The 21,281-nt window shown below is 46.5% G+C and overlaps 1 protein-coding gene across 1 annotated transcript; it reads right to left on the reverse strand.

Moving 5' to 3' along the window:
* Positions 1-1,204: 1,204 nt before the first annotated feature.
* Positions 1,205-4,229, reverse strand: LOC142906578 (uncharacterized). The gene has a single exon (XM_076054719.1). It carries the CDS (start codon positions 4,213-4,215, stop codon positions 2,977-2,979), a length of 1,239 nt encoding a protein of 412 aa, XP_075910834.1. The 5' UTR covers positions 4,216-4,229; the 3' UTR covers positions 1,205-2,976.
* Between the last annotated feature and the right edge of the window lie 17,052 nt (positions 4,230-21,281).

A 21,281-nucleotide genomic window follows, 5' to 3' on the forward strand; every position in this document is an offset into this window, starting at 1 on the left:
ATTCAAGCCGCAGAAGTGTTACCCCCTTCAGAAATCCGTGCGGTATCTCGGTCATATTGTCAGTAAATCGGGCATTGCGATAGATCCCGACAAAACCACGTGTGTTCGGACGTGGCCGACCCCCACGTTGATGATGCAGGTGCAGAGTTTTATTGGTTTTGCGTCTTATTATCGCCGGTTTGTCACTGGGTTCGCTACCTTCGCAAAACCTCTCCACGCCTTGACGGTTATGGGTCAGAGGTTTCATTGGGGGGAGGAGGAAGCCGCATTTGTTGCGCTTCGCAATTCCCCTCCGCTACTCTGACTTTGCCATGCCGTGCGTCCTTGATACTGACGCAACCAACACCAGCATTGGCGCGGTTCTGTCCCAGGTTGTCAACGGGGTGGAGTGTGTTGTTGCATACGGCAGCAGAGTGCTGTCGCCAGCCGAACAGCGTTACTGTGTCACGCGCCGGGAACTATTCAGGTCTCCCGCATTAACGAGTTGATTGCTCTGGACATCCCTGGTTCGGTTCCCGTCACCCCTCGTGGGAATAAATATTTGTTGGTTGGCGTCGAATATTTATCGCGCTGGCCGATGGCCTGGCAGCTATGGATGGGAGCCATCCGGTAGTGCCACCTAGGCACATGCCATGGTACAATGGTGAGCACACAGGACTTGTAATCAATAAGAGGTACTATGTACAGGGGCGGCAAGCAGCTAAAAAATGGTGCACGTTTATTATAAATACGACATTCTCAAATGGTTTCGAAATTAAGTGTCTTATCAGCAGAATCGTGCAGAGTTTCTGCCGAACATACACAGCATTAGTTCCTAACACACTTTGGCAGAGTTGGTGTCACTGCCCGGGAAAGGAACATTAATGGTGATTTTGTGGAAAGTCAGGTGAAATGGGTGGTTGGTCAGACTGACCAGCACCCTGTGCTGTGTGGATCGCTCGTGGTTCTGGCCACCAATCGCCAAGCAAATTGGTTGCAGAGACTTCCACGTGTAGAGTGACTTCAGTTGTGTGCAACCGAGTTGCGCAACTGCTTGCACCGGCTGTGGCCGTGTGCGGAAAGCTAACTCGGGTCAAACCTGGGTTTCGAAGCGCGGTGTAGCGTTAACCATGACACTACCGCTCCACACAATCACACACACGCGAAGATCGACACCAAATACGTGCTCTGTTGCACCGCACAGCAACTCACACGCAAACTGCAGTGTCCAATAACAACACAAATGTATTAATCATGACAACCACCTGCACTGCCACTCAAAGCAATGTCCATCACATGGCCATCAACGCGACACATATAGTTCATCACGGTCACCCGACCAGCAGGAGTCACGTGTGTGAGCAGTCCGTGAATGTCGCCGGGCTATGGTGATGCAGTGGTGTGGGTTGGACAAGGGGCGGATGATGATGTCTGTCGTGGAAATCTGTGGAGCGGCACGGAACAAAAGTGGGACGGGTGGCCCAGTGTGGAGCAGGAGCCGCTCGGCTGGGACGAAGGTGGGGAGGAATCCACTGATCCGGTGGAGGCGTGGGGAGGAGGGCGGGACGCCGCGTGAAGCGCGACTCGTGGGAGTGGTGCCAGACAGAAGGGGCACCTGGGACTCCGTACGCGGGACCCCGGCCGTTGCACCTGGGCTGGGGGGGGATCCGCTGCCCTGCAGGTGGAGCGAGGCCGGGGGGAAGGTGCTCTCGGTCCGGGTGGATGGGACGAATCAATGCGGATGGAGTTGAGGATTCGAGAGGAGGTTTGCGGAGGCGGGGAGGAAGGCGGCTGTTGCGGGACTTGCGGTAACGCTGCCGTGAAGAATAGGGAGCAAAAGACTCGTGTGTCGGGCCCGGTCTGGTATCACGGTGGCGTGGAGGAACCCAGGGCTCTGGTGGAGGTGGAGGCAGGTGGAAAGCAGGGAGCTCCCAATCCTGGGGGTTAGCTTGATTACTCATGGGTGGAGGTGATGGTGCGAGTGGCGGTGGTGGCGATAGTGGCAGTGGAAGCGATGGCAGAAGTGGAGGTTGAGGCAATGGCAGGAGTGAAGGTGGAGTCGATGTCAGCAGTGGGGGTAGAGTTGATATCAGTGGTGGAGACAATGGCCTGAGTAGAGATGGAGGCGATGGCAGCAGTGGAGTTGAGGATTCGAGAGGAGGTTTGCGGAGGCGGGGAGGAAGGCGGCTGTTGCGGGACTTGCGGTAATGCTGCCGTGAAGAACAGGGAGCAAAAGACTCGTGTGCCGGGCCCGGTCTGGTATCACGGTGGGGTGGAGGAGCCCAGGGCTCTGGTGGAGGTGGAGGCAGGTGGAAAGCAGGGAGCTCCCAATCCTGGGGGTTAGCTTGATTACTCATGGGTGGAGGTGATGGTGCGAGTGGCGGTGGTGGCGATAGTGGCAGTGGAGGCGATGGCAGAAGTGAAGGTTGAGGCAATGGCAGGAGTGAAGGTGGAGTCGATGTCAGCAGTGGGGGTAGAGTTGATATCAGTGGTGGAGGCAATGGCCTGAGTAGAGATGGAGGCGATGGCAGCAGTGGAGCCGATGGCCCGATTGGAGGTGTAGGCGATGGCAGCAGTGGGGGCGATGTCCTGAGTAGAGATGGAGGCGATGGCCTGAGTAGAGGTAGAGGCGATGGCCTGAGTAGAGGTGGAGGCGATGGCCCGAGTAGAGGTGGAGGCGATGGCCCGAGTGGAGGTGGAGGCGATTGCCTGAGTGGAGATGGAGGCGATGGCCTGAGTAGAGGTGGAGGCGATGGCCTGAGTAGAGGTAGAGGCGATGGCCTGAGTTGAGGTGGAGACGATGGCATGAGTAGAGGTGGAGGCGATGGCCTGAGTAGAGATGGAGGCGATGGCCTGAGTAGAGGTGGAGGCGATGGCCTGAGTAGAGGTGGAGGCGATGGCCCGAGTGGAGGTAGAGGCGATTGCCTGAGTGGAGGTGGAGGCGATGGCCTGAGTAGAGGTGGAGGCGATGGCCTGAGTGGAGGTGGAGGTGATGGCCTAAGTAGAGGTGGAGGCGATGGCCCGAGTGGAGGTGGAGAAGATGGCCCGAGTGGAGGTGGAGGCGATGGCCTGAGTGGAGGTGGAGGCGATGGAAGCAGTGGAGGTGGAGTTGATATCAGTGGGGGAGGCGATGGCCTGAGTAGAGATGGAGACGATGTCCTGAGTGGAGGTGGAGGCGATGGCCTGAGTAGAGGTGGAGGCGATGGCCTGAGTTGAGGTGGAGACGATGGCATGAGTAGAGGTGGAGGCGATGGCCTGAGTAGAGATGGAGGCGATGGCCTGAGTAGAGGTGGAGGCGATGGCCTGAGTAGAGGTGGAGGCGATGGCCTGAGTAAAGGTAGAGGCAATGGCCTGAGTAGAGGTGGAGGCGATGGCCTGAGTAGAGGTGGAGGCGATGGCCCGAGTGGAGTTAGAGGCGATTGCCTGAGTGGAGGTGGAGGCGATGGCCTGAGTAGAGGTGGAGGCGATGGCCTGAGTGGAGGTGGAGGCGATGGCCTGAGTAGAGGTGGAGGCGATGGCCCGAGTGGAGGTGGAGAAGATGGCCCGAGTGGAGGTGGAGGCGATGGCCTGAGTGGAGGTGGAGGCGATGGAAGCAGTGGAGGTGGAGTTGATATCAGTGGGGGAGGCGATGGCCTGAGTAGAGATGGAGACGATGGCCTGAGTGGAGGTGGAGGCGATGGCCTGAGTAGAGGTGGAGGCGATGGCCTGAGTAGAGGTGGAGGCGATGGCCCGAGTGGAGGTGGAGGCGATGGCCCGAGTGGAGGTGGAGGCGATGGCCCGAGTGGAGGTGGAGGCGATGGAAGCATTGGAGGTGGAGTTGATATCAGTGGGGGAGGCGATGGCCTGAGTAGAGATGGAGGCGATGGCCTGAGTGGAGGTGGAGGCGATGGCAGCGGGGGAGGCGATGGCAGCGGTGGAGGCGATGGCCCGAGTAGAGATGGAGGCAATGGCCCGAGTGGAGGTGGAGGCGATGGCCCCAGTGGGAGCGATGGCCTGAGTGGAGCTGGATTCTTCAGGTGAGGAGCACAGCTCTGCTTGGTGCCGGGGCTGTTTCCCCTCCCCTGCGCCCGCCGCTTTCGTCTCCGCGCCGCGGCCATACGAGCCCAGGGACTCGGTGCTCGGCCGAGACCTCCACCTTTCTTTCTCTGCAGCGCCCGGGAAATCTTCCTCCTTCCGGTCCTCATCCTCATTCTCATCGCTCTCTGCAAAAGTTACGAAAAACATCAACGGCGTCATTAGCTGAATCTCCCTGCTCCGTGTCTGTGAGTGCGTTGTGACCCTGGGGACAGACTTGCGAGTTTGTTTTTTACGTTTTTGAGCCAGGAGGCCAGGATTGGGAAAAACTTGGGCCACTTTTCATCCAGGCAACTGGAGAGCAGCACAGACTAAGTCTTACTTACCAAACATTTAAACTAACAACAGCATACTCTTTGGTTTCTTTCGGTAAAATCACGTAGATAGAAAAATAACTAATAAAGTGAAACCTTGGATTGCGAGCATAATTCCTTCTGGAAACGTGCTCTTAATCCAAAGCACTCGTATATCAAAGCGAATTTCCCCCATAAGAAATAATGGAAACTCAGATGATTGGTTCCACAAACCAAAAATACCGTATTCATATAAAAAATATTAATACAAAATACCTTTTTATATTTTTATTATTTAATATAAAGTAATCAAATTTATTAATTACATTTAATCGTGGCTGGTGTGAGGGAGACGAGATAGAGGATGGTTATTGTGTAGGACGACTTTCACTTGCAGTACAGTTACTAAAGAACAGTCACTACACATGGACACAAAATAAAAAAATGCTTTACGCACACACACGTATTCACAACACTACAGTACTGTAGTAAACAGTATACACGTAGTCACAACACTATAGTACTGTAGTAAACAGTATACACGTGGTCACAACACTATAGTACTATAGTAAACAAGATAGGTTCGCACGGATGTTGACTATACGAGTGAGGCACACCGACTGAGACCGAGCATGGGAGACAATTACCCACAATCCCGCAGTATACACGTGGTCACAACACTATAGTACTATAGTAAACAGTATACACGTGGTCACAACACTATAGTACTGTAGTAAACAGTACACACGTGGTCACAACACTATAGTACTGTAGTAAACAGTATACACGTGGTCACAACACTATAGTACTATAGCAAATACAGTATACACGTGGTCACAACACTACAGTACTATAGTAAACAGTATACACGTGGTCACAACACTATAGTACTGTAGTAAACAGTACACACTTGGTCACAACACTATAGTACTGTAGTAAAGAGTATACACGTGGTCACAACACTATAGTACTATAGTAAACAGTATACACGTGGTCACACTATAGTACTATAGTAAACAGTACACACGTGGTCACAACACTATAGTACTGTAGTAAACAGTATACACGTGGTCACAACACTATAGTACTGTAGTAAACATTACACACGTGATCACAACACTATAGTACTGTAGTAAACATTACACACGTGGTCACAACACTATAGTACTGTAGCAAACAGTGTACACGTGGTCACAACACTATAGTACTATAGTAAACAGTACACACGTGGTCACACCACTATAGTACTGTAGTAAACAGTATACACGTGGTCACAACACTATAGTACTGTAGTAAACAGTATATACGTGGTCCCAACACTATAGTACTATAGTAAACAGTATACACGTGGTCCCAACACTATAGTACTATAGTAAACAGTATACACGTGGTCACAACACTACAGTACTATAGTAAACAGTATACACTTGGTCACAACACTATAGTACTGTAGTAAACAGTATACACGTGGTCACAACACTATAGTACCATAGTAAACAGTATACACATGGTCACAACACTATAGTACTATAGGAAACAGTATACACGTGGTCACAACACTATAGTACTGTAGTAAACAGTATACACGTGGTCCCAACACTATAGTACTATAGTAAACAGTATACACGTGGTCACAACACTATAGTACTATAGTAAACAGTATACACGTGGTCACAACACTATAGTACTGTAGTAAACAGTATACACGTGGTCCCAACACTATAGTACTATAGTAAACAGTATACACGTGGTCACAAGACTATAGTACTGTAGTATACAGTATACACGTGGTCACAACACTACAGTACTATAGTAAACAGTATGCACGTGGTCACAACACTATAGTACTGTAGTAAACAGTATAGACGTGGTCACAACACTATAGTACTATAGTAAACAGTATACACATGGTCACTACACTATAGTACTATAGGAAACAGTATACACGTGGTCACAACACTATAGTACTGTAGTAAACAGTATACACGTGGTCCCAACACTATAGTACTATAGTAAACAGTATACACGTGGTCACAACACTATAGTACTGTAGTATACAGTATACACGTGGTCACAACACTACAGTACTATAGTAAACAGTATGCACGTGGTCACAACACTATAGTACTGTAGTAAACAGTATAGACGTGGTCACAACACTATAGTACTATAGTAAACAGTATACACATGGTCACAACACTATAGTACTATAGTAAACAGTATACACGTGGTCACAACACTATAGTACTGTAGTAAACAGTATACACGTGGTCCCAACACTATAGTACTATAGTAAACAGTATACACGTGGTCACAACACTATAGTACTGTAGTATACAGTATACACGTGGTCACAACACTACAGTACTATAGTAAACAGTATACACGTGGTCACAACACTATAGTACTGTAGTAAACAGTATAGACGTGGTCACAACACTATAGTACTATAGTAAACAGTATACACATGGTCACAACACTATAGTACTATAGTAAACAGTATACACGTGGTCACAACACTATAGTACTGTAGTAAATAGTATACACGTGGTCACAACACTATAGTACTATAGTAAACAGTATACACATGGTCACAACACTATAGTACTATAGGAAACAGTATACACGTGGTCACAACACTATAGTACTGTAGTAAACAGTATACACGTGGTCCCAACACTATAGTAATGTAGTAAACATTACACACGTGGTCACAACACTATAGTACTGTAGTAAACAGTGTACACGTGGTCACAACACTATAGTACTATAGTAAACAGTAAACACGTGGTCACAACACTATAGTACTATAGTAAACAGTATACACGTGGTCACAACACTATAGTACTGTAGTAAACAATATACACGTGGTCACAACACTATAGTACTATAGTAAACAGTAAACACGTGGTCACAACACTATAGTACTATAGTAAACAGTATACACGTGGTCACAACACTATAGTACTGTAGTAAACAGTATACACGTGGTCACAACACTATAGTACTGTAGTAAACCGTATACACGTGGTCACAACACTATAGTACTATAGTAAACAGTATACACGTGGTCACAACACTATAGTACTGTAGTAAACAGTATACACGTGGTCACAACACTATAGTACTGTAGTAAACATTACACACGTGATCACAACACTATAGGACTGTAGTAAACATTACACACGTGGTCACAACACTATAGTACTGTAGCAAACAGTGTACACGTGGTCACAACACTATAGTACTATAGTAAACAGTACACACGTGGTCACACCACTATAGAACTGTAGTAAACAGTATACACGTGGTCACAACATTATAGTACTATAGTAAACAGTATACACGTGGTCACAACACTATAGTACTATAGTAAACAGTATAGACGTGGTCACAAAACTATAGTACTATAGCAAACAGTATACACGTGGTCACAACACTATAGTACTGTAGTAAACAGTATACACGTGGTCCCAACACTATAGTACTATAGTAAACAGTATACACGTGGTCACAACACTATAGTACTGTAGTAAACAGTATACACGTGGTCCCAACACTATAGTACTATAGTAAACAGTATACACGTGGTCACAACTCTACAGTACTATAGTAAACAGTATACACTTGGTCACAACACTATAGTACTGTAGTAAACAGTATACACGTGGTCACAACACTATAGTACCATAGTAAACAGTATACACATGGTCACAACACTATAGTACTATAGGAAACAGTATACACGTGGTCACAACACTATAGTACTGTAGTAAACAGTATACACGTGGTCCCAACACTATAGTACTATAGTAAACAGTATACACGTGGTCACAACACTATAGTACTATAGTAAACAGTATACACGTGGTCACAACACTATAGTACTGTAGTAAACAGTATACACGTGGTCACAACACTATAGTACCATAGTAAACAGTATACACATGGTCACAACACTATAGTACTATAGGAAACAGTATACACGTGGTCACAACACTATAGTACTGTAGTAAACAGTATACACGTGGTCACAACATTACAGTACTATAGTAAACAGTATGCACGTGGTCACAACACTATAGTACTGTAGTAAACAGTATAGACTTGGTCACAACACTATAGTACTATAGTAAACAGTATACACGTGGTCACAACACTATAGTACTGTAGTATACAGTATACACGTGGTCACAACACTACAGTACTATAGTAAACAGTATGCACGTGGTCACAACACTATAGTACTGTAGTAAACAGTATAGACGTGGTCACAACACTATAGTACTATAGTAAACAGTATACACATGGTCACAACACTATAGTACTATAGGAAACAGTATACACGTGGTCACAACACTATAGTACTGTAGTAAACAGTATACACGTGGTCCCAACACTATAGTAAACAGTATACACGTGGTCACAACACTATAGTACTGTAGTATACAGTATACACGTGGTCACAACACTACAGTACTATAGTAAACAGTATGCACGTGGTCACAACACTATAGTACTGTAGTAAACAGTATAGACGTGGTCACAACACTATAGTACTATAGTAAACAGTATACACATGGTCACAACACTATAGTACTATAGTAAACAGTATACACGTGGTCACAACACTATAGTACTGTAGTAAACAGTATACACGTGGTCCCAACACTATAGTACTATAGTAAACAGTATACACGTGGTCACAACACTATAGTACTGTAGTATACAGTATACACGTGGTCACACCACTACAGTACTATAGTAAACAGTATGCACGTGGTCATAACACTATAGTACTGTAGTAAACAGTATAGACGTGGTCACAACACTATAGTACTATAGTAAACAGTATACACATGGTCACAACACTATAGTACTATAGTAAACAGTATACACGTGGTCACAACACTATAGTACTGTAGTAAACAGTATATACGTGGTCCCAACACTATAGTACTATAGTAAACAGTATACACGTGGTCACAACACTATAGTACTGTAGTAAACAGTATACACGTGGTCCCAACACTATAGTACTATAGTAAACAGTATACACGTGGTCACAACACTATAGTACTGTAGTAAACAGTATACACGTGGTCCCAACACTATAGTACTATAGTAAACAGTATACACGTGGTCAAAACACTATAGTACTATAGTAAACAGTATACACGTGGTCACAACACTATAGTACTATATTAAACAGTATACACGTGGTCACAACACCATAGTACTGTAGTAAACAGTATACACGTGGTCACAACACAAGCAATCGTCTTCAGGTGAAATAATACAGCGGGCGGACTGCTGAGACAGGAAGAAATGTAGCGAGAGAGCTACTGCAACCAAAGGTTACACTATATACGTTTGTGGTGGGATTTGCAAGTAAATGTAAGATCGCAGAGCAAGCATACCCCGGCTAATCCCTCGGCTACTCCGAGGGGGAGTGGGAGCGGAGGGGCTGCCGTAACGGGCGAGATAGTGGGGGTGAAATTTACAGAGGGTACAAGCTGATAGAAAGAGGATCAAACTCAGCAAACTTAGAAATGTAATGCAACTCATTGAGTCGGCCAACACAACAAATAATACTTTGCCTGGTTGATCACCGTCCTTCTCTGCTTGTGTGTCTCCCTGTGTGTGGGGAGCGGTGGTGCAGCTGTTAGCGCTACGCTGCGCTATGAACCTGGCGACCCGGGTTCGATTCCCGCTCACGGCCAACACCAGTGACGATTATCTGAACCGGTCCCGGGCCTCCCCTAGGTCGACTCAGCCTCAAATGAGTACCTGGTGCGGTGTGTAAACATCGCCACTAGGGAGACAAAGGCGGTCGGGCGTGGTGCTGGCCACCCACCCCCTCGTGTACTGTTCCGGCCTTCACAGGTGCTCGCTAACAGCACTTGCCCCTACAGTCTGTTCAGGCTATACGGGGGATCTTTGTGTCTCCCTGTCTGTGTTTGGTCTCTCTCTCTCAAATTTAGTTTCACCTGATGACGACTGCTTGAGTTGCAATCGAAACGTCGTATTCTATTATTTTGTTTATTTTTTCTACGTGACTTTACCGAAAGACCATTGAGTAACAACAGTGTTTTTACGAATCACAGCTAAGAGACAAACAACATTATATTTTCTATTAAACATAACATTTTAATAACATGTTAAAAAATACTTTAAATCTCATCACTGCTCCTCATACTCAATCCGTGATCAGTGCCGGATTATCCTCGGAACAAAATAATCATTAGCTGTGGGCCCCGCACTTTCAAGCGCCCCGCGCTAAATGATCTCACCCTATAAATCCCCGTTCACTGATTCTGTACTTGCTCTATTACTATAGTAAAATTACAATTACTTTACTATGCAAGTTAAAAACTTCGTGCTTTATAATTGTGTTTTTTATTTATTCTGGGCACCTTTATAATATAAGCTACAGGACCCGCACGAGCTTAATCCGGCACTGTCCGGGATACTGTTCCAGTGCCCAACCAGGCTGTTGAAGACACCGTGAGTGGAGTTGAGGGGGATCGGTGGAGGTGTGAAGGGGGTGAGTGATGCCGACGGGCTGCGAGGGGGTCATCCGAGAGGGTGCCCAGTGGGGAGATGAAGCAATGAAATCGCTCCACGTGCAGGTGCTGGGTGGATTACTGCACAGCGGCATCGTGGGAGGTGGCGACGGGTCGTGGAGGTTTCTACCCACTAGTGGATTGACCATGGCTGATGGTGGTGATGATGATGGATGTTGCTCACTCACTTGGCGACGTATGAAACGCCAGAGATGCACGGCGATGTGCAGGGTGTTCAGCAGCACGGTGGAGCTGATGGCCTCCTTGCAGCCGCTGTACAGCTGACCTACAGCGTGGAGCAGAGCAGGGAGCGCGCTGTCCACTATGGCCTGGCAGCTGCTGCTCAGCTCACCCATAGCCTGCAGGAGGGCAGGGAGCACGCTGTCCACAATGTCCTCACTGTGGCTACTGAACATCGGTCCCCAGGTGGCGACCCCTGCTGATGCAGAGACGTTCTTCACGAGTCCCGAGTAGTTGATCGTGGTGGTGGTGGTGTTGGAGGCGTTAATGTCCGAACCCCCACGCCGAGATCCTCCGAGGAGCTCCACCATCGGCTGCGTGAGCAGCAGAACCACAGTGAGGACAGCCGTGAAGATCGCCATGGTGGTGGTGGTGGCGAAGGTCTCTGAAGAACTCGAAGTGGAGGAGCAGCGTGGGGCGAGGTGGTTTCCTCTCCAGGAGCCGACTCCACTCTGACCTCTGCCGTGACGTCACCGGGCCATGACGTCACCGTGACGTCAGAGGTTTCCACGGCTCTTACGTCATTATAGCATTTGGAACGTGGCTGTGCAATGGAACATCAACACGTGATGCACTACAACACTGTATTGTTTATAGAATTGTAATACAATACTAATTATTCACATCTGAGACAGAACATCGGCAGAGGAGGGAGCCTCACTCCTCACTTCTCCCAACCAGCTTAAAAGTCGCTACGAATCTTAACAGCGTTCATTGAAGCTCTGTGGATGTGTAGGCCTTACTTTAACATATATTTCTGTGACCAGTCACAAGCTAATCCCTTAGCTATTTCAATGCTAAATTACTAGTTGCCTCCGTGGATGTGTAGGTTTTTACTTTAACATAGCCATTTCCGTGACCAGTCACAAACTAATCCCTCAGCTATTTGCACAAGCTAATCCCTTAGCTATTTCAATGCTAAATTACTAGTTGCCTCTGTGGATGTGTAGGTTTTGACTTTAACATAGCCATTCCTGTGACCAGTCACAAGCTAATCCCTTAGCTATTTCAATGCTAAATTACTAGTTGCCTCTGTGGATGTGTCGGTTTTGACTTTAACATAGCCAATTCCGTGACCAGTCACAAGCTAATCCCTCAGCTATTGATATGTAAACCCCTTTGTCAAGGTGCCTTACTTCTCCCAACCAGCTTAAAAGTCGCTACGAATCTTAACATCGTTAATTGAAGCTCTGTCGTCCCGACAGTACTGTACCTTTCACCTAAAGACGGCCGCTTGCGTTGTGGCCAAAACGTCGTGAGAATTTTATTGTTTTTTTATTATTTTATTCTCATTCTACGTGACTTTACCGAAAGAACCAAAGAAAATAAAATAATAAAGATATAAAACAATAAAATTCCCCAAATCAAAATTCATATACTGTTGATTTATTCACTCCATCTCCGCAGTGGACACTGCCGGTTGTGTTCTTTCCTTAGCTCCCATTCCCACATTAGTCTCGACCACCGGCCGTCATCACTTCAAGTTGTGTGTCCTGCCTCACCCCACCTTTCTAAACTAAAATTACGTCCTTAATTATATGAAGTCATATGAAGTCCAATTGACGTGTCCGTCTTCCAGTATCAGTGTAATTCTTAGGATGTGCATCATCTCTACGCTTCCTTGTGCATTTCTAAACATTGGTTCTACTTTCCGTTTGTGATGCATCTGTTTGAAAAAAACGTTCTGCTTAAGGCATATGGCTCAGTTACGTTTCATTATTAAGTTAAGATAACAATAAGCACTTTGTTCTGCCCTGATACACCTCTCTTAATCATTTTCATCCGTCTTCCCCTTCAACAACCGCCCTACGTGTAGATGCACTTCTGTGTTTTCAAGGCTGTGTCCCTGTTCTTTTTGCGTTCAGTTTGTTATTCCCCCGCACCTCCAGTAAAGCATGGTTGGCTGCGTACGGTGCGAAAGAAGTTCACCATGCAAACATACGCTGCGTTGAAAAATGATTCTACTGACTGCAGACCAATCCTGGACAGATTTCTCAATACGAGTGCAATATCGAGGGTACAGATCAATACCAACTGAACACAGATGCTAATTCATGGACGGGTGGCAACTCTAGCCATGCCCATGCAAACATACACAACATCTTGACCATGAATCGCCTATGCGGCAGATTAAATGTCAAGCATTATACATTGAATTTCGATCTACTTTTGTTCGTTTTGATTTATTTTGGCGCAGTTTCAAGTAAGTATTTTTAATAGAATTATTGTATTGCCATTTACTGTATAATTGTGATAATAGACCAAGCACTGAGACATTGCCCAGGGTTGGTCTACAATCGAAAAGGTTGCAACCCCATAGCACACCCTCATGTGTTCCAGTGTTAACACATCGTATGTTTGTATCTTGAAATTCTTTCGCACCGTACGTAGCCCACCGCTCCCCCCACCACACACGTGCACAGCAGCTCCAGAGAGCGACTTTTGGGTCAGAGGTAGCCGCATTGTACTGGGGCCGTCCATAAATGAGGGGGGGGGGGGTTGAGAAATGTGACGTCACATCAAAATGCGCAACTTTAAATAAATATAGACAACACGTTCTACGTAATTAAATAGACTTTTTAATAAATATTTTCTCCTACAACATCAGAGTGCAGCGCCACATTAAATAAGCACCACGATGACAATAGTTTAAAGCGATATGAAGCATGCTTTATTTTGGGGGGGGGGCACAGCTTTGTACCGTCATATTTGAGGGGGGCCTCTGACTCTTTGTGACGCCGCGTGACGATGGGAGGGGGGGTCAAAAATCGTCTAAAATCGCGTGACGTCATTTATGGACGGCCCCCACAGCGTGAAATAGCGCAACAAACCGAACCCGCGTACAGCGAGGGAAGCCCTGGCTGGTTTATCATTCATTAATCTCCAGTTCAGTCACAAACGAATCTCTTAGAGCCGAAGGCGCGATCCAGTATCACGTTGGCATGCCGTGTCAACCCGTACGGGGTTACCCCGTATTGGTGTACAGGGAGATTGAGTTCTCAGGTCCATACGGCTTACTAGAGCCGTTTCAAAACGGGCAAAACAATGTTTTGTGTTTCTCCCCTTGTGATGGGACTTTGTAGGATGAACGTTGAGATTTGTAAGGGGCACGGGGTGACCAATAAGGTCTGAATTGGTCTGTAATAAGAGAGGCAATGGTTAGGGGTTGACAGGTGTGCGTTGGCACTGCGTGCCACGTCGCGTTGTCATACAGCTGACACTCCGATGAGCAATGATTCGGCGACGCACGGTGCCAAAGGGGCCGTCCATAAATGACGTCAAGCGACTTCTGACGATTTTTGACCCCAACCCCCCATTGTCACACGGCGTCACAAAAAGTCAGACCCCCCCCTCAAATATGACGTCACAAAGCTTTGGCCCCCCTCCCACCAAATAAAACAGCTTCAAATCGCTTTAAACTATTGTACTTGTAGTGCGTATTTAATGTGGCGCTGCACTCTGATGTTGTAGGAGAAAACATTTATTAAAAAGTATATTTAATTAAGTAGAACGTGTCGTCTATATTTATTTAAAGTTGCGCATTTTGATGTGACGTCACATTTCTCACCCCCCCCCCCCTCGTCACACATCGTCACAAATGTCTGATCGCCCCCCCCCCAGGTGCGTGACGTCATTTATGGACGGCCCCAAAGACGTTCAACATTCGTGCGTATCCGCCGTGATGTGGGGCGAAGTAATATTCTAATCTTATTATCCGCGATGCCTGCAGGATTAGCTTTTTTCTTCTTCGTCTTCCAAAGCAGATTATTAATGAGAATATTGATGGAATTTCCCCCAGTGCATGTTGGCTGGGGAAGGGCTGTTTAAGACCCGCGGTGAACCCGCTCATCTCCACGTATCGGCATGAAATGATAAAATCGCAGATTTTCGGAAGCGCGTTCGTTTCAAGTGGATGCTTGTTGTCAACACCGCCATATTGACAGCACTCGCAATCATCCCATACTCAATTGAAACTCTTCTTAAGTAATTGCTTATTGTGTTTAGTTCCTTGTCCTTATCTCATACCTCCGATTAGCACGGTGGGCTACGTACGGTGCGAAAGAATTTCAAGATACAAACATACGATGTGTTAACACTGGAACACGTTAGGGTGTGCTATGGGGTTGCCACCTTTTCGATTGTAGACCAACCCTGGAAAATGTCTCAGTGCTTGGTCTATTATCATAATTATACAGTAAATGACAATACAATAATTGTATAAAAATTCTTACTTGAAACTGCTCCAAAATCAATCAAAACGAACAAAAGTAGATTGGAATTCAATGTAAAATGCTTGACATTTAATCTGCCGCATAGGCGATTCATGGTCAAGATGTTGTGTATGTTTGTATGGGCATGGCTAGAGTTGCCAACCGTCCGAGAAATAGCATCTGTGTTCAGGTCGTATTGATCTGTACCCTCGATATTGCACTCGTATTGAGAAATCTGTCCAGGTTTGGTCTGCTATCAGTAGAATCATTTTTCAACGCAGAGTATGTTTGCATGGTGAACTTCTTTCGCACCGTGCGCTGCCAACCATGCTTTAATGGAGGTGCGGGGGAATGACAAACTGAACGCAAAAAGAACAGGGGCACAGCCTTGAAAACACAGAAGTGCATTTGCACGTAGGGCGGTTGTTGAAGGGGAAGAGGGATGAAAATGATTAAGAGAGGCGTATCAGGGCAGAGCAAAGTGCTTATTATTATCTTAACTTAATAATGAAACGTAACTGAGCCATATGCCTTAAGCAGAACGTTTTTTTTCAAACAGATGCATCACAAACAGAAAATAGAACCAATGTTTAGAAATGCACAAGGAAGCGTAGAGATGATGCGCATCCTAAGAACAACACTGATACTGGAAGACGGACACGTCAATTGGACTTCATATGCAAATTAAGGACGTAATTTTAGTTTAGAAAGGTGGGGTGAGGCAGGACACACAACTTGAAGTGATGACGGCCGGTGGTCGAGACTAACGTGGGAATGGGAGCTAAGGAAGGAACACAACCGGCAGTGTCCACTGCGGAGATGGAGTGAATAAATCAACAGTATATGAATTTTGATTTGGAGAATTTTATTGTTTTATATCTTTATTATTTTATTTTCTTTGGTTCTTTCGGTAAAGTCACGTAGAATGAGAATAAAATAATAAAATGACACGATAAAATTCTCACGACGTTTTAGCCACAACGCAAGCGGCCGTCTTTAGGTGAAAGGTACAGAACTGACGGGACGACAGAGCTTCAATTAACGATGTTAAGATTCGTAGAGACTTTTAAGCTGGTTGGGATAAGTGAAGCACCTTGACAAAGGGGTTTACATATCAATAGCTGAGGGATTAGCTTGTGACTGGTCACGGAATTGGCTATGTTAAAGTCAAAACCTACACATCCACAGAGGCAACTAGTAATTTAGCATTGAAATAGCTAAGGGATTAGCTTGTGACTGGTCACAGGAATGGCTATGTTAAAGTCAAAACCTACACATCCACAGAGGCAACTAGTAATTTAGCATTGAAATAGCTAAGGGATTGGCTTGTGCAAATAGCTGAGGGATTATCTTTATTATTTTATTGTTTCCCTTCTATGTGACTTTACCGAAAGAACCAAGAATATAGTATATGAATTAGATCATTTATTTATTTTGCTAACTTTACAATTAATCGTACATTTTAATTGTACTAGTTTAATGTCTTCAGGTTTAGTTTCTAATTCTCTAGGATAAAACAAGTTATTTTGTCAAAAAGAATGACGTTAATTGGCGCATACATTGAAAGTGCAATTTTAAATGAACTGTGTCAGTCTTCAAATACTGTTCTGGTTATTCCCACCTTGTTGGTGTCCCTATTGTCTCCTGCACCCACTAACAACGGAGTTATTGTTGGGATGGAGAGAAGCACAGCCAGCAGCCAGCCACGAAACTCGAGACATAGAATATATTAATAGCAGCATGACTTACACTGCTACAGCAGCGAGGTGGTCATGTAACTATTTACATTCTCTGTGTCGCAAACATTAAATGGCAACTAATCTTTCCGTGGTACGCTTGTCCCCACGATTTGAGGACCAATTCCTTAGCGAAGGATTTACTACCAATTGAAGGATGATACAAGTGAAATGTGAAGTGGTAAGATTGATCTTAGATCATTGCAAGCCAATCCCAGATTCTGAGTGCGGAGTGACTCGGCAGGGCCGACGGCGTGAGCCTGGCACCTTGGGAGTTGTCATGGTCAGGGAGCAATGAGGCCGCGTTACCGGTTGTCTTAGTTTTGGGGAATTCTGTGTCCAGAACTCTGGTCCACAGTAACGATGAAACAAACACAATGTAGAAAAAAAGAACAGTTGCAACTCTTGCAAGAAAATGAAAGGTATTTTATTACAAAAAACAAACATCATTTACCATTCACACAAACAGTATAGTATTATAGTAGTTCGAAAATTAGACTGTGGAAAATAGTCATATGTAATGATGAAAAATAATTAAAGATAACATTTATCATTATCTTATTGCAATATATGAACGTGTAATGGCAAATTAAAACGATGCGATACAATTTGACAATCCTTTACAGCGATACACTTAATCCAATGAAGTTGAATGTGAACGCTGAAACACGTAAATATTACTGAACATAGCGTGGATAGAAGAAACTGCTCTTTGTTTTTTTCGGTAAAGTCACGTAGAAATAAGAAATAATAAAATAAAATTACAGAATAGCATATTCCCTGGCAGTAGCTACGAGCAGATGCCAGGGGCAGCCAGAAGCGTCCAGAATGACGCAGCTGCTCCCAGGGGCTTACATCATCCGCCCAGAATCAAGAGCGTGACTCGTGTCTCAGGCTGCAGTTTATGACAAGTTCACTACAATAGCATTTAGTTCACCCTGCCAATGTGTAAGTATCAAACCATAACATTACGTATATTTTAAAAATAACCATTGTACAGAATTGATAGTTTTTTATTAATTAAGTTAAATGTAAGGGACATTCGTTGTTTTTGTGTGACTCAGTCTTTCCTGATAAGGCTGATGATGTCATTGTGCTGTGTAAGCGAGAATTTAAGTTTCGGTTTGTATCACCCTTCAAAGTGTAGTAATTTCAGTTAAATATAGAAGAGCACATCACTCTGTTTTACATTCATTATGAGTGCTGAGTGAATTCCATGGCAGTAAACTGCTCACAAACTGCACCCTGAGACACGAGTCACGCTCTAGATTCTGTGCGGATGGAGGAAGCCCCTGGGAGCAGCTGCGTCATTCTGGACGCTTCTGGCTCCCCCTGGCATCTGCTCGTAGCTACTGCCAGGGCTATAAAAGCAGCTCCTGTAGCTGCACTGGCAGAACATCGGCGGAGGAGGGAGCAGCGCTCACAGCTGAAGCGAGCCTCACTGTGAAGCACATCAACAAGCATGGCCCTGAGTGTTTACTTCCCTGCGATGCACGTGATGGAGAGGAGCGTCTGGCCAGGCTGGCCGGTCTGGAACCCCCGCGGTGAAAGTCTCTTCCAGCAGCTGCAGCGAGACATGAGGAGCGAGATCGAGAGGATGGAGAGAATCTTCCGTGGAGTCGATCAGCTCAGCAGCCACACGCGGGCCCCGGGCAGCCACGGAGACGCACTGCTGCAGCAGCCGGCCGTGAGCAGTGGGTTCCAGATTGAAGATCCACAGGAGCAGGGAGGCGGGTTTGTCGCGTCCCTGGACGTGCAGGACTTCTCCCCACAGGACCTGGCCGTGAAGGTGTCTGGAGACAAGCTGGTGGTGGCCGGACGGCGCGAGGTGAAGAGCGGAGAAGTCAGCAGCGGCAGCTACAGCCACAGCTGCCAGGAGTTCCACAGGGAGACGCAGCTGCCCAGGGACGTGGACCCGCAGAGCGTGAGCTGCTGCTTGACTGAAGACGGGAAGCTGAAGTTCAAGGCTCAGCGCCGCGCCCTCCCTGCAGCGGCCGAGAGGGTGGTGGTCATTGAGCAGCCAGCAACAGCGACTCCTGGCACGGCCTCTCAGTCCACTGGCACCACTCACGCGTAGAGTGGCGCCTGGAGCATCCATTCCAACAACCTGCTTCATTGATGTTTTAATTGTGTGGATATTTAGTTAAATCAGTTTCTTCTATCCACGCTATGTTCAGTAATATTTACGTGTTTCAGCGTTTACATTCAACTTCATTGGATTAAGTGTATCGCTGTAAAGGATTGTCAAATTGTATCGCATCGTTTTAATTTGTCATTACACGTTCATATATTGCAATAAGATAATGATAAATGTTATCTTCAAGTATTTTTCATCATTACACATGACTATTTTCCACAGTCTAATTTTCGAACTACTATAATACTATAGTGTTTGTGTGAATTTTAATGATGTTTGTTTTTTGTAATAAAATGCCTTTCAATTTCCGTATTCGTGTACAGGGAAATTGATTTTTCAGGTCCATACGGCTTACTACAGCCGTTTTATAACGGGCAAAACAATGTTTTGTGTTTTTCCCCTTGTGATGGGACTTTGTAGGATGAACGTTGAGATTTGTAAGGGGCACGGGGTGACCAATAAGGTCTGAATTGGTCTGTAATAAGAGAGGCAATGGTTAGGGGTTGACAGGTGTAAGTTGGCACTGCGTGCCACGTCGCGTTGTCATACAGCTGGCACTCCGATGAGCAATGATTCGGCGACGCACGGTGCCAAAGGGGCCGTCCATAAATGACGTCACGCGATTTTTGACCCCCCCCCCCCATCCTCACACGGCGTAACAAAAAGTCAGACCCCCCCCCCCCTCAAATATGACGTCACAAAGCTCTGCCCCCCCCCCCAAAAAAAAACATGCTTCAAATCGCTTTAAACTATTGTCATTGTAGTGCGTATTTAATGTGGCGCTGCACTCTGATGTTGTAGGAGAAAACATTTATTAAAAAGTCTATTTAATTAAGTAGAACGTGTTGTCTGTATTTATTTAAAGTTGCGCATTTTGATGTGACGTCACATTTCTCAGCCCCCCCCCCCTCGTCACACATCGTCACAAATATCTGACCTCCCCCCGCCCCCCCTAGGTGCGTGATGTCATTTATGGACGGCGCCAGTACAATGCGGCTACCTCTGACCCAAAAGTCGCTCTCTGGAGTTGCTGTGCGCGTGTGTGGTGGGGGGAGCGGTGGCGCAGCGGTTAGCGCACTGCGCTCTGAACCCCGACTACACGAGTTCGAATCCTGGGTCCCCCTTCCCCCTAGGTCGACTCAGCCTCAAATGAGTACCTGGTGCGCGGTGTGTAGTAAACATCGCCACTGGGGGAGACAAAGGCGGCCGGGCGTGGTGTTGGCCAACCACCCCGTCGTGTGCCACAGTGCCGATCTTAATCGGTGCTGCCACTCGCTAACAGCACTTGCCCCAACAGTCTGGCACAGGCTACACGGGGGATCTTTGTCTTTGTTGGACTGTGAGCGCTGTGCCCCAGTGTTTTTATGTATTTGGAACGTCGCCGGCTGTGTCCACGCTGTTCACTTCCCGACGTAACATGGCGGAATGTTCCTCCACGTCGTTGACTTCCCCACATAACATGGCTGACTCTGTCTCCACGGTGTTTACTTCCCCACGTAACATGGCTGACTGCCTCCACAGTGTTCACTTCCCCACGTAACATGGCTGACTACCTCCACAGTGTTCACTTCCCCACGTAACATGGCTGACTGCCTCCACGGTGTTCACTTCCCCACGTAACATGGCTGACTGCCTCCACGGTGTTCACTTCCCCACGTAACATGGCTGACTACCTCCACAGTGTTCACTTCCCCACGTAACATGGCTGACTACCTCCACAGTGTTCACTTCCCCACGTAACATGGCTGACTGCCTCCACAGTGTTCACTTCCCCACGTAACATGGCTGACTGCCTCCACGGTGTTTACTTCCCCACGTAACATGGCTGACTACCTCCACGGTGTTTACTTCCCCACGTAACATGGCTGACTACCTCCACGGTGTTTACTTCCCCACGTAACATGGCTGACTGCCTCCACAGTGTTCACTTCCCCACGTAACATGGCTGACTCTGTCTCCACAGTGTTCACTTCCCCACGTAACATGGCTGACTGCCTCCACGGTGTTCACTTCCCCACGTAACATGGCTGACTGTGCCTCCACGG

This window comes from Petromyzon marinus, chromosome 4 (assembly GCF_048934315.1).
Source record: "Petromyzon marinus isolate PM22_M1 ecotype Great Lakes invasive population chromosome 4, UKy_Petmar_22M1.pri1.0, whole genome shotgun sequence".
NCBI classification, from domain to species: domain Eukaryota; kingdom Metazoa; phylum Chordata; class Hyperoartia; order Petromyzontiformes; family Petromyzontidae; genus Petromyzon; species Petromyzon marinus.